Source organism: Pituophis catenifer, unplaced genomic scaffold, assembly GCF_029215685.1.
Source record: "Pituophis catenifer annectens isolate HBS135680 unplaced genomic scaffold, rPitCat1.0.hap2 SCAF_17, whole genome shotgun sequence".
NCBI classification, from domain to species: domain Eukaryota; kingdom Metazoa; phylum Chordata; class Lepidosauria; order Squamata; family Colubridae; genus Pituophis; species Pituophis catenifer.
In genome coordinates, this window is record NW_027256897.1 from 12,256,827 (window position 1) to 12,270,807 (window position 13,981).

The 13,981-nt window shown below is 46.3% G+C and overlaps 2 protein-coding genes across 2 annotated transcripts in view; one reads left to right on the forward strand and one right to left on the reverse strand.

The window, feature by feature from the left end:
* Positions 1–7,751: 7,751 nt before the first annotated feature.
* Positions 7,752–9,847, forward strand: LOC139325586 (zinc finger protein 345-like). The gene has a single exon (XM_070955519.1). It carries the CDS (start codon positions 7,850–7,852, stop codon positions 9,191–9,193), a length of 1,344 nt encoding a protein of 447 aa, XP_070811620.1. The 5' UTR covers positions 7,752–7,849; the 3' UTR covers positions 9,194–9,847.
* A 532-nt stretch (positions 9,848–10,379) lies between these two features.
* Positions 10,380–13,981, reverse strand: part of SNAPC4 (small nuclear RNA activating complex polypeptide 4) — a 36,334-nt gene continuing 32,732 nt past the window's right edge. Inside the window, exon 22 of the mRNA XM_070955515.1 lies at positions 10,380–12,042. Within this exon, the coding sequence (XP_070811616.1) occupies positions 11,953–12,042 (90 nt within the window). The 3' untranslated portion in view covers positions 10,380–11,952. The remainder of the gene's footprint in view (positions 12,043–13,981) is intronic.

Below are 13,981 nucleotides of genomic sequence, written 5' to 3' on the forward strand. Positions count from 1 at the left end.
CGTTTTGTTCCCGGAAGTGGAGGCTTCACGCCCTTTTTCCTCCAGTAGTTCCGCTTTTTCCTTCGGAGGATCCGCCCCACGGAGTCCTCCTGCCAATCGCCAACCTCCCCAGAGCGACCAATCGGCGTCCGCCTTCCTTCAATCAGGCCTACGGCGCCTGCGCCCTGCCGAGGGGGTTGCTGGTCCTGCGCGAAGGTGAGGCTGGGGGGGGGCAGGTGTTCTCCCCCTCCCCGCATCCAGGTAGGTGGAGGTTGGGGGCCCTTCTGGGGCTGTGACTTTCCCTCCCCTCCCCCAACCGGCGTCTCTCCCTAGACAAGGCGGGGGGGGGTGGAAATATGGGGGGGGCACACAGGCAGGTGGGGCTGAAGGGGCTCCTGGGGGTCTCCAGGCTTAGAGACCGAGGAGGCTCCTCCCTGCAGCTCCTGACCCCCCTTTCCCGCTTCCTCTCCCCCCCAAAGTCCCCTTTGCAAATCTGCAGGGGGCTAAATCCCCCCAGGACCCCCCTCATTAATATGTGGACCCCCTCAGCCTCTGCTGAGCCCCTGAGGTCGAAGCCTCCAGGAAGGCCAACCTTTCCCCCCCATTGCAGCCCCCCCAGCTCTGCCCCCCTCCCCTTAAATGCGCCGTAGCTGGAGGACCCCCACCGCCTTGGGTTGGTGGGGGGGCTTTTTCTATTTAAATCCTGGGCCCCAAAGGCTGGAGGGGGTCCTGGCCCTGCTCCTCTCTTGCACTGCAGCTTCTCCTGGGCTGGGAGGGGATCCTGATTGAGCAACTCCATAAGTTTTTAAACTTTTATGCCCCCCCCTCCCTCTGGCCAAAAGCAACTTTTTATGATATGACATCATTTTATTGTTCTTGTTTTACCTGGGGTAAGGTGATGCTGGAGCCCAGTGAGGTCCTCAAGGGGTTTTTAGGTGCATGTAGGAAGTTCCCTTGTCAGCTAACAGAATAAGAACAACCGAGCGGGAAGGGGCCTTGGAGGTCCTCTAGTCTGACCCCCTGCTCAAGCAGGAGGCCTCATCCCAAAGGTGCTTTTTCAAAAGGGCACTGGGCTTTATTTTTCCTGGAAGATGTTTCACTTCTCATGCAAGAAGCTTCTTCAGTTCTTCACTACCAAAGAAGCTTCTTGGATGAGAAGTGAAACACCTTCAAAGGAAATCCAGCTGCCTCTTGAAAAAGCACCTTCGGGACAACCCTGACCTGGATGATGGAGAAGCTCCAGAGACCTTCAGGAGGCCTGATAGTGGGAATATGCTGCCTTTGGAGGATCTGGGCTGCTCTTTATTGGCTCTTTATGTTATTTTTCTACTCTTATTAAAGCACGTGTAGTTGTATAAATGTCATACTTGCATACATTCCCCACACTTGAAATAAGGTATTCAATTCTGGGGGTCCGAGAAGCCGAAGCCTGGGGGCAAGGGGGGGTGGCCAGTTTGGGGGGGGGGAGGCAACAGCTTCTCCTTTAACATTCTCTGCCCCTATTTTCAGGCCATGAGCCTTGACTCTGGGGCCAGAAGTACGGAAGCAATTGGGAAGACTGGCTTGCAAAGGCCTCAAAGGCTCCTGGCAGCTGTTCACATGTAAGGAGGGCTCGCATGAAAGGCACTGTGGCTCTTGGCGGGACAGAGGCCCACGAGTGGAAGTGGTGGAGGGCTCCGTCTCTGTAGCAGAAGGGAGAGTAGCCCCCGGTGCCATCCTTGCAGCCGGCAGGAGAAGTCTGGAAGCCAAGGGAGGCATCGTTGCCCCAGGCCTTCCACTGGGAAAGAGGCGGACTGGGTCATCGCCTGAAAGGACCTCAAAGAGGACTCGGTGGGACCGGAGGCCCCGTTCACACAACATGCTTCCCACTCCTGGCCTTGCGCATCCTGAGCCCCGGCTGGGTTCACAGGCTGCCTGCAAGCAAAGTTAACCTAAGACCAGCCAAGCTGAGCAGGCCATGCCAATGCAGCCGTGGGGGCTTCCCTTCCCGGGGGATGCATCTCGGGGGGAATCGGCTGGGGAGCCATCGAAAGGACCCTCCTCCCACCAGGTGAGTCTCCTCCTGGGCTGCTTTGCGGGAGACGATCATGGCTTCCCTATTGCCCCATTAATCAACCCTGCGAGGTAGGACAGCCCCTCGACTGCAAAAAACAATAACCACAGTTAACTATCGATTCCGGTTTACTCTTGCTTCAGGAAAAGGACCATTTTACTGTTTATTATGGTTTGTTTAGGGATTGCGCTATTCTCTATTGCTTCACTTGACCCACGTTACAAATTATTTAAAAATTGTTTTGCATGATCACATGTTTTCTTACAAGGGTGCACATTTTGGAAATTGTGCAAGGGGTGTGAATTCAACTGTATTCAATGTACATTCCTATATCACCAAGGCAAATTTAATTAAAGGGCCTTGGTGGTGCAGCGGACTAAAGTACTGTTAAAGTAGCACTTAGCTGCCAGCTGCCTGCAATTACTGCAAGTTCAAATCTCACCAGGCTCAAGGTTGGCTCAGCCTTCCATCCTTCCGAGGTAGGTAAAATGAGGACCCGGATTGTGGGGGCAATAAGCTGACTTTGTATTAAAAAAAAGAACACCGCTTGGGGGGCCCGAAAGCCCTACTATATACAAAAGTATGAAGGCTATTGCTTAACGCATTGTAAGCCACCCTGAGGGCGGCATATAAATCGAACCAACCAATCAATCAATCAACAAACAAATAATTCAGTCGGTCAGTAGTGCTGTATTTCAAAGTATTACTCAGCAAGGTGGGCCAGAGTCGGTCTTTCCTTTTCAGTAGCAGAGGTTGAGCTCTGAGCAGCTGAAGCTGACAGCCTCTCTGTCTCCTTTTCCTGGAAGAAGCCACTGGTGTCTCAGCCTTTCTGTCTTGCCTGGAACACATCTGTCCCAACACAGCTGGTAGGCAACAAGCCAAGGAAGCCAGATGCGGGTTGCAGTGTCCAAAGCTGCTGCTTTTCTGGTAGTTTCCTAGTGCCATATGCAACCTTTCCCTCCACAAAGCTTTTTGATGCAGCTTTAGAGACCCAACCAAGATTTTGCCAATTGCTACTTGAAATGCCACAGGAAGGGGAATGTTTAAACGCATGTTTAAACACTGCTTTCGGTCAATCACGAAGGGGTAGTAAAATTCTTCTCTGTCAAGAATTTTACTACCCCTTCGTGATTGACCAAAAAAGCAGTCAAACTTAGGTCTGGGACCCCGGGCATGGCCCTGGAAGGAATTTAGAGTCCATCTTAAAAGAAGAAGAAAAAAGAAGAAGACATCACTAAGGGGGATGTAGAGATGGAAATATACAGTCCAGAGGTTGAAGGAAGAGGAAGACTTTGAAACTAATTCCATATTTTTTTTTTCAAAAAAATATTTGAAAAATACAAACAAACAAACAACAAAACATACAAAACAAGTAAACAAAGATTCATCTATACATCTTCTTTTCAAATTTGTCGCATCGGTATTCTATATTCTTATTTATACCTTTAATTCTTTCTGGTTATAACATATCTATATCCCTACTACATCATCTCTATACGTATTCTTACTCGATATATATATATATATATATATATATATTTATTTATTTATTTATTTTATTATATTTCTATACCTGTAAGGATCGCCTCTCCTTCCAACTTAAGAAAGTAGGAACTCTTGAAACGTAGTTGTTCAAAAGGATTCTTTTATTAAACAGAAGTGAAAACCATCCAGCTAAAGCACAATCTGAATGCCCTTAGGTAAAGCAGTAGGATTAAAGTGGTAGAAACCCCTCCCTTTAAGTCAGAATGCAGATTTTAGCCAATACACAGGTGTGAAGATGTTTTCTTTACTATTTCCGTTGAGAACAAACATACATTTCCACCACTTCCCTTTAAAGTGAGACAACCCACATGGCTATCATATAAATTCCTGCAGGTAAAAGGAATCCCAGGCCTCCTTGGCGCCAGGATATAGGTTGTAAAATATCTGATGACACAGGCCATGCTAGTAAATCGAATCCACGTCCCCCCTTCCTTCACTTGAATGGCAGTATCACTTTTAGGGATCTGACAATACCGCCCTTCTGCGGGACTCAGGGCGGTGCACAGCCGAGATAAAACATAACATATAAAATTTAAAAAACAGTTTAAAAACAATTAAATAATTTCGGCCCGGTAATTAAAATAACCCAATTAAAACCAATTCAATTAAAACTGAGAGGATGGAATCAAGCCAGCCCAGCTAGATGGAACAAGTGTGTCTTCAGGGCCCGACGAAAAGTCCGGAGGTCTGATATCGTGCGTATCTCAGGGGGCAGGTCATTCCAGAGGGCAGGCGCTGCCACAGAGAAGGCTCTCCCCCTGGGGGTCGCCAGCCGGCACTGCCTGGCCGACGGCACCCTGAGGAGGCCCTCTCTGTGTGAGCGAACCGGTCGGTGGGAGGCTATCGGCGACAGAAGGTGGTCTCGCAAATACCCCGGCCCTAAGCCATGGAGCGCTTTAAAGGTGGTCACCAACACCTTGAAGCGCACCCGGAAGACCACAGGAAGCCAGTGCAGCTTGCGCAGGAGAGGTGTTATATGTGAGCACCCGTTGCTCCCATAATCCCCCACGCGGCCACGTTCTGGACCAACTGCAGCCTCCGGGTGCACCCCAGGGGGAGCCCCATGTAGAGAGCATTGCAGTAGTCCAGGCGGGAAGTGACGAGTGCTTGAGTGACCGTGCGTAGGGAGTCCCGATCCAGAAAGGGACGCAACTGGCGTATCAGGCGAACCTGATAAAAAGCCCCCCTGGCCACAGCCGTCATATGCTCTTCTAAAGACAGCCGTGCATCCAGGAGGACACCTAAGTTGCGAGCCCTCTCCATGGGGGCCAGTGATTCACCCCCAATAGCCAGCGATGGCACCAGCTGGCTATATCGGGACGCCGGAAGCCACAGCCACTCGGTCTTGAGTCAGAGCCAGAGTTAAATATATATATTTAATTTGATTTATATGCAGCCCTTCTTCGGAGACTCAGGGCAGCTTACAGTGCATTAAGCAATAGCCTTCATACTTTTGTATATTTTATACAAAGTCAGCTTATTGCCCCCACAAACTGGGTCCTCAATTTACCTACCTTAGAAAGGATGGAAGGCTGAGTCAACCTTGAGCATTCAAGCATTTTTAATTCACTATTAACATAAATTGATCTTTTATAATCATATCTGTTATGAAATGGGGTTGAGGGGTACCCCGGACCGTGAACCAGCTCATGAGTAAACACACTGAGACTGAAATAATTCTGACAGAGGCGTCTTGTGTAAAAATATAATTTACTTTAAAACATTTAAAAAGCACTATGTCTTTAAGAAAGCACATTAAAACAAAGTCTTATCTGGGTATGTGAAGCAAGGCTATCTCCCTAGATTCCTCTCCACAATACCGAAACAGTTCACAAGAGAATAAAGCTAGCATGAAGGTAAGCAGCTTCGGTGTCGATACATCATCAAGGCAATCAAAGTGGGGGGCAGCACAAACTTCACAGCTAAAAGTCACCTGAAGTAAAAACAGTTCAAACAGCAAACATTGCTTGAAGTTTGCGGGAGGAAAAAGGTCCAGCAACAGCAGTCCCGATGATAGCTTGCGTGCTACAAAACAGCAAAAGGCAAGCATCCGTGGGAGTTTCTCTGCAACGGCGTCTGGAGTCCTTATCTGCATTCTTCTCCCATCTGCAGCGTTGCACTAAGCTTCCTGCAGGAGCTGTGCATTTAGGCCTAAACCAGGAGTCTAGGCCCAAGTAGCAAGCGAAAAGGTCCTTGCTTATATGGGGAGTTAGCCTGCAATTAACTAGAGCGGGGAAGGCTTGCAGGTAATTACAAACAGGCGATGGCTTGATTGAAACCATACTGTTTGTGAGTAGGCAAGTAGCCACAGCAATCCTGGAAACACTTGTGACAATATCTATGATTCAAATCTTTCCATTTATTTCCTTATCTTTTTTCCTTTTCTACCCTCCAACCAGATGTACCATTTCTCCCATACTAAATAATAATCATTTTCCTTTTTTTCTTGTAATTCCTTTGTAAGTTTGTCCATTTCTGCAGATTCCATAATTTTAAAACTATTTTTTTTAAAAAAATTTTTTTGATTTATATGCCGCCCTTCTCCGGAGACTCAGGGCGGCTTACAATGCATTAAGCAATAGCCTTCATTCTTTTGTATATTTTATACAAAGTCAACTTATTGCCCCCACAAACTGGGTCCTCATTTCACCTACCTTAGAAAGGATGGAAGGCTGAGTCAACCTTGAGCCTTGGAGAGATTCGAACCAGCAGAAATTGCAGGCAGCTGTGTTAATAACAGGGTGCATTAAACCACTGTACTATCAAGGCTCTAATTCCATATTGATATCTTCTCTTGGGCTTTGAACCTGAGCTTCCTGTTGCTGTGCAAGGTATTCTGTTGGCTGCCGTCAGACTCCCATGGGGCAATGCAGGAGTTACAGCTGAGGCTGTCTGAGCTCCAAGGTTTGGTTGAAGCTTGCTGGGTGATGCAATGCAATGAAGAAGCTGGTGCTCTGGAAGTGTGTTGGGCAATTCCTGTTGTGTCTTAATGGCTTTGTCCTGGTTTGGATCTTGAGTGAGGGCTAATCCCGTCACCCCGGAGCTGTGGGTCTTTTGTCTTAATTCACGTTTTTAGTTTCCGTTCCTTTTACAAGGAGCACACTGGTCTCTCTCAGCCCTGCTTTTTTGTTTCCCTGCCCCTTTGGCTCTTTTTGTCTTGGCTCTCCTCTGCCACCTTCTCTACGCCTGTTCCATCCCCCCCCTCGGTTAATTTATTCTGCAATCCCCCCCTCTGCCTTTCCCCCCTTACTGGCGCTTTCTCTTTTGAGAGCTTGTGCCGACAGGATAGCCTTCCGCTCGGCTTTTCCTGCTTTCTTTGCGTCTTTCTTACCTCATTTTCTTTCTTACCTCGCATGTGGAGCCATATTGGTGGGCACGTGAGCTCAGCTCCAGCACGCATGCGCGCGCATGGGCCTTCTGGGGCCACTGGAAGCAGGGAAGCAGGTTGTTTTTGGCCTACAGGGGGTGGGGGGGGTGGGGAAGACCATTTTTCCCCTCCCCTAGAAAGGCTCTGGAGCATGGGGAGAGCAAAAAAGGGCCTTCCGGTCCCACCGGAAGTCAGCAAATGGGACATTTCCGGCCTCCGGAAGGACTCCGGGGTGGGGGTGGGGAAGGGCATTTTCGCCCTCCCCAGGCTCCTAGAAAGTCTCTGGAGCCTGGGGAGGGTGAAAAACAGCCCTACTGGGCCCACAGTGCCATCATGTGTCAAAAGAGGGGGGAGAGCGGGGGGTCGTGTGTGTATGCATGGGGGACCACATAGAATTATGGGTGTGGGCACATACTCGCACGAACCCCTCCCCCCCCCGCATTTGGCACACGATGGCAAAAAGGTTAGCCATCATTGTACTATATGGTCTCTCAGCCAACTCTTAAATTGGCTTCACTGCTGCTCATTCGACCTTCTGTGACTTAGATAGGGCGCAGGGGATGCTGGGAGTCACAGTCAGAGAGGATCCCGGAGAAAGGAGCCCGAGGCCTGGTCTGGTGGGCAGACGGTGAGGTGGACGCTGTGCCAGCCTTGGCCTGTCCAGAAGAGGCGGAGGCTTCAGCCTTCCTTCTCAGGCGGACCTGGAACTGCCCTCTGGGGAAGGGGACAAAGCCGTGACCCACTTCTCTTTTGCCCCTTCAGGAAGACGGAGGAGCCCGGTGGAGGAAGGAAAGAAGCGCCACCTGAGAGAAGAGGAGGCTCCACGGAGCTGTTCTGCCCAGTCCCGGCACCGCTTCCCCAGGAGACCGCGGGGATAGGCCTGGACCTCCAGGGCTGCAGGCGGGATGAGCCAAGCGGGACCCTGGGAAAGGGGGCTGCCTGGAGGGAGCTGCATGGAGAAGAAAACAGGCGGAGACCCCGAGATGGGCCTAGAGGGCGGAGAATCCTTCATAACAGGCAGAGAACTCAGGAGTCCCCAAAAGATCCAGGAAGGAGAGAAATTGCACAAATGCCTGGAATGTGGAAAGAACTTCAATTGGAAAGGGAAGCTTTACGCACATCAAAGAATCCACTTACAAGAGAAATCTAAAAGCCCAGAATGTGAGAAATCCTTCAAAAGAAATGAAAACCTCAAAGACCATCTAAGAACCCACATAGGAGAGAAACCTCATAAATGCATGGTGTGTGGAAAGAGCTTCAGTTTTTCGGGAAACTTTTACAGACATCAAAGGCTCCATTCAGGAGAAAAACCCTATAAATGCCTGAAGTGCGGAAAGAGATTTATTAGGAGGGAAAGACTTAATACACACCAAATAATCCACTCAGGAGAGAAACCTCATAAGTGCCTGGAGTGTGGAAAGAGCTTCAGTCAGAGAGGAAACCTTTATGCACATCAAAGGAGCCACATGGGAGAGAAATTTAAATGCCCGGAATGTGAGAAATCCTTCAAAAGAAATGAAAACCTCAAAGACCATCTAAGAACCCACATGGGAGAAAAACCTCATAAATGCTTGGAGTGTGGAAAGAGCTTCAGTCATAGCAGCAACCTTTATAAACATCAAAGGATCCACACAGGAGAGAAACCTCATAAATGCCTGGAGTGTGGAAAGAGCTTCAGTTTTTCGGGAAACTTTTACAGACATCAAAGGCTCCATTCAGGAGAAAAACCCTATAAATGCCTGAAGTGCGGAGAGAGATTTATTAGGAGGGAAAGACTTAATATACACCAAATAATCCATTCGGGAGAGAAACCACATCAATGCTTGGAGTGTGGAAAGAGCTTCAATTGGCTGGCAAACCTTTATACCCATCTAAGAATCCATTCAGGGGAAAAAGGGCACCAATGCCCGGAGTGTGGGAAGTACTTCAGTCAGAAGAGCAACCTTCTTAGACATCAATTTATCCATTCAGGAGAAAAACCCTATAAATGCCTGGAATGCGGAAAGAGTTTTACTGACAGTGGAAACCTCCGGCGACATCAACGGATCCATACAGGAGAAAAACCGTATCAATGCTTGGCGTGTGGAAAGGGTTACTATGACAGCGGAAACCTTTATAGACATCAAGTAGTTCACTTAGGAGGAAAACTCTTTGAATGTCTGGAGTGTGGAAAGAACTTCACTAGAATTGAAAATCTGAAAAAACACCAGAAGAATACATGCAAGGGGAAAACCGTGTTAATTCCTTGAATGTGAGCTTCCTTAAAAAAATGAAAATGTTGGAAATGTAAACACCAAAAAGGAACTTATTATCACATGTGGTGGTTCTGCCATAAGACAAAACAATTTTGGCAAATAATTAAAACACAAATAGAAGAAATTATAAATCAACAAATAGAAATGAGGCCAGAAATTTTCCTACTGGGAATAATTACCAGGTCATATGAAAAAGAAATAAGATATTTAATCATTCACATAATTACAGCAGCACGAATAGTTTTCACCCAAAACTGGAAAAACAATGATATACCATCAGAAGACAATGTGATTAGAAAAATTATGGAGTGTGTGGAAATGGATAAGCTCACAAAGGAGATACAAGAAAAAGATTAAACAGAATATTATTTAGTCTGGGAGAAATGGTATAAATGGTTGGAGGAAAAGGGGGAAAAAGGGGGGACAAAGAAAGACTAAATAATGGTTAAATTAGGTGGAGGAATATGGAAACAAATGGGAAGATATAAAAATTGTGGAAAGGAAATTATTTACAAGTTTATGTTAAATGTAAATAAAATATTTAGATCAATAGAATATATTATAACTATATATATGCTATACTACAAATATATGTATAAAAGATATATTAAGAAAGAAAATGTATAAATATGGATTACTGATGCGAATGAAAATACCTGTGTTTGTTTGTTTTTAAAAAAACTTTAATAAAAATTATTTTTTAAAAAATGAAAATCTGATCATTCTACCTCCTTTTGTGGATTACAAATAAATCAGACGGGAATATTTTTTTAATGATATTTTTAAATTTTTAACACTTTTAAATATTTTGTGGATATTTATGGATTACCTTGTATTATCTTTTTGTACTATGTATCTGTGTATAAAAGAAATGTCAACTTGTTAGAGTAGAACAAGATTATACAAATTATATACAGTAGTGGCCAAAATTGTGGAAACCTTTTGGGAAAAGTGTCTTTTCTAAAACTAGCTAATAACACCATTTTTGGGGGGAATAGTACCATAAAAGTATACATCAATGGAAAGATTATTTAATCAAGAATGTAATGCAATAACTTTTATGAAGAATTTGCTATTAGAATAGCAGTTACAGTATAAAGAAGAAAAGTGAAACACGTAGAAAAAACGTGATATGCAAAAACTATCACCATGTCAGTTAATACTTTGTTGGGTAACCTTTAGAATGAATTATAACCAAGTCTTTTAGTTCTGCAGCTGTTATCATGTTAAACCAAGATTGAATGATGGCTTCTATTAACTGGGTTTTATTGCTGGGTCGCTTCTGACTAACACGTTTCTTTAGTCAGAAAATCCATAGATTTTCAATTGGGTGAAGGTCTGGGCTATTCCCAGGCCATTCCAGCAGTGGAACAGGATTATCTTCAAACTCCCCCCCAAAAAAGTGGTGTTATTAGCCATCAAAAATACACTTTTCCCAAAAGTTTTCCACAATTTTGGCCACTACTGTATATATAAAGCCCTCTCTCAAGATTAGCTCCAGGAGGATGCAAACAGAGACCACAGTGCAACAGTGAAAGCATCAAGGAGAAACTTCCTAACAGCGAGGACAATTAACCCGTGGAACAGCTTGCCTCCAGAACTTGTGGGTGCTTCTTCACTGGAGGTTTTTAGAAAGTGACTGGACAACCACTTGTCTGGAATTCTATTTGCTTGAGCAGGGGGTTGGACTAGAAGACCTCCGAGATCCCTTCCAATTCTGTTGTTCTGTTACTGGCCAATTTGGGTGAGCAGAACTACTTAATCCTGCCTTTCACACATGCGAAGCTTCCCCTGCTAACATCTCTCCTACCGGATGGTCCGAAATGAAACCCAGTCTCGTGAAACACAAAGATTTTAATGCAAAACAGGCAAATTCAACTTGGAAGAGAGTAAAAAAAATTAAACACGTGTTCGAAGCAGCTGCTATTCCAATTGTGGGAGCCCATTGTTTGCTTACTCACGCACGAGGCTAAACAGGGATTCAACTGACAAGACATTTTAGAAGTATAATTTTGCTTCCTTTCTGTGACCACACTGTGCTCTGGGAAGCAAAATGAGAAGCAGTCTGTATAACCCAAATAGCTTCCTCCAAGGACCCCCATAAGTCGACAGAACAACTGCCAATAACTTCCTTGAAGGTCACTCCTATCACTGGGTTGAAGTATCCTTGGGAGTTGGTGTGAGGGAGAAGGGAGCCCACAAGAAGCTGCAACACAAAAAGTTACAGGTCCCAACAAAACAAACCCTTATCATGGCTTAACACCAGATCTAGAATGTCGGGACAGTCCCACTGTCGCAAATAAGAGCAAAAAGGCTGTTTGTTTGCCAGGCAGTGCGGTGTTCACACTGCAGGTGGACAACTAGGACTCCTGCCAATGTCCGCCAAGTTTCCATCCTCCAAACTCCCAGAATTCTCTGTGTTGATCATGTCAGCTGGGGAATTCTGGAAGCCGCAATCCTCGCCTTTGTGGTTACGCCAGATTGGTGAAGGCAGCTTTAGAAGTAAGGAAGGCAATTTCCCCGCATCTGTAGACAGGAGATGCTGCTCATAATTGTCAAAATCTGCCCAGTAGCAAAGATGCCAGAGGTAGAATTTTGCCGCCCCCAAAAACTCGATCCCTCCCTTGGCTTTGGGGTTTCATCTCTGGGCCAAACACAGGAACAATGAAGTCCAGAGGGCAACCGAACTCCCCAGAAACACACGCTCAGGTTTAGGAATAAAGAGAATAATGGAAGAAAAGGGGCTGCTGCCGTCACAGAGGGACTCCTCTTTTCCGGAGCCGCCGGCTTCTCCGGGTTCTGACTGGGCTGCTGTGGTCTGAGTCGACATCCGTTCCAGGCTCCTGAAAAGAAGACAAGATTCACAGATGCAGCACGAGACACAGGCGGATTCCTTGGCCTGGCATGTTGCCTGCATCCTTTGCTCCGTGGTTTCAGTCTCCCCCCCCCCCAAATTCCCAATGAGCGAATTCAACTCTCAGGATTCCCACAACTGGCAGAGCCAAATCTGAGAATGCTACTATTGGGCAATTCTCTTCTTGGTCACCAAGAAACATGGAAGATTCAAACACACCCCACACACACACAAACGTTTTCATACCCAGGGGGAGGTCCCGATATCTTTATCTGGACATCTCTATTCTAAGCTTTCTATACCCAGAGCCTTTTTTTTTTTTTTTTTTTGGCTTCCACCAACTTATCGTGCTGGTTTTACAGGTTGGAAGGCCACTCTGCTCAGACTAAGCACACAACCCTATTTGCTTTGGAAAATAGCTGGACCCCCTTCCTCTCTGTGGCAGCCCCCCAAATATTGGGAGGCTGCTATCCTGTCTCCCCTGGTCCTTCTCTTCACTAGACCAGCCAGGCCCAGTTCCTGCAATCGTTCATCGTATGTTTTAGCCTCCGGTCCCCTCATCCTCCTGGTTGCTCTTCTCTGCACTCTTTCTAGAGTCTCGACATCTTTTTAATAGTGTGGTGACCAAAACTGGATGCAGTACTCTAGGTGTGGTCTTACTAAGGCTTTGTAGAGGGGTATTAGTACCTCCCTTGATCTTGACTGTATCCCTCTGTTAATGCAATTTAGGATTGCATTGGATTTTTTGGCTGCCACTACACATGCATAGCTCATATTTAACTGGTTGTCCACTAAGATTCCATGATCCCTTTCACACTTCCTGCTATTAAGCCTGGTTTCACCCAGTCTATATGTGTTCTTTTGGTTTTTCATGCCTAAGTGTAAGACTTGATTTTTCTCTACACTGAATTTCATTTTGTTAGATAGGGCCCAGTGTTCAAGTCTGTCAAGATCAGTGGTGAAATGTAAAATTTGTTACTACCGGTTCTGTAGGCGTGGCTGGGTGGGTAATATGACTGAGTGGGCGTGGCCAGCTTCTTCTTTTTTTTTCATTTAAAACCTGACGATCCCAGCTGACTTGCCTGATCGGCAGAGGCTTTTTTTCCCCTTTAAAAACATTTTTTTGGGTCGAAGAGGTGGTAGAAAAAAATGCTTTTAAAAGTAAAAAAACAGCCTCTGATGATCTGGCGGTTCAGCTGAGCAATGGGGGGGGGGGGGGCGCAGGGATTTTTGCTACCGGTTCTCCGAACCACCCGCCTCCATAGCTACCAGATCAGGCGATCCGGTCCGAACCGGGAGCATTTCACCCAAGGTCAAGATCCATCTGGATCTTGAGCCTATCGTCTAGGTTACTTAAATGGCGGACAGGACCACTTGTCCGCCATTTGCTTTTGCTCACTCCAGCATGAATGAGGGGTTGGGCACATTCTGGGATTCCCCTTTTACTTAAGCAGCATTATTTTGGGGAACCCAGCTGTCCTCCTTTCTCCATCACAGCACCTGCCCTGTGGAACAACATCCCGCCAAGATCCAGGGGCCTTCAGCTCTCTTGGCCTTGCAGAAGGGCCCACAATCTTGATCGATCGTTGGACAATTTTGGGTGTGGTTCCAAATTGACCTATTGTTGATTGTTTCGCCGTTCTTAAAACGAATTACAAACCAATTTCTTTAAGACTTCAGAGATGTGTTATGCTGCTTGTAGCTGTTCATTTGTATTTTTTTTCTTTGTTGGAGTTTTTATTCCTTGTTTCTCACCCAGAGTCAATTTATAGGTGTGGCCATGAATAGCAATAGCACTTAGACTTACAGTATATACCGCTTCACAGTGCTTTCCAGCCCTCTCTAAGCAGTTTTACAGTGTCATCCTCTTGCCCCCAACAATCTGGGTCCTCATTTTACCCAACTCGGAAGGACGGAAGGCCAAGTCA

Excerpts from the sequence above, each read along its gene's own strand:
- LOC139325586 (XM_070955519.1), top strand. The coding sequence starts at position 7,850 with ATGAGCCAAGCGGGACCCTGGGAAAGGGGGCTGCCTGGAGGGAGCTGC.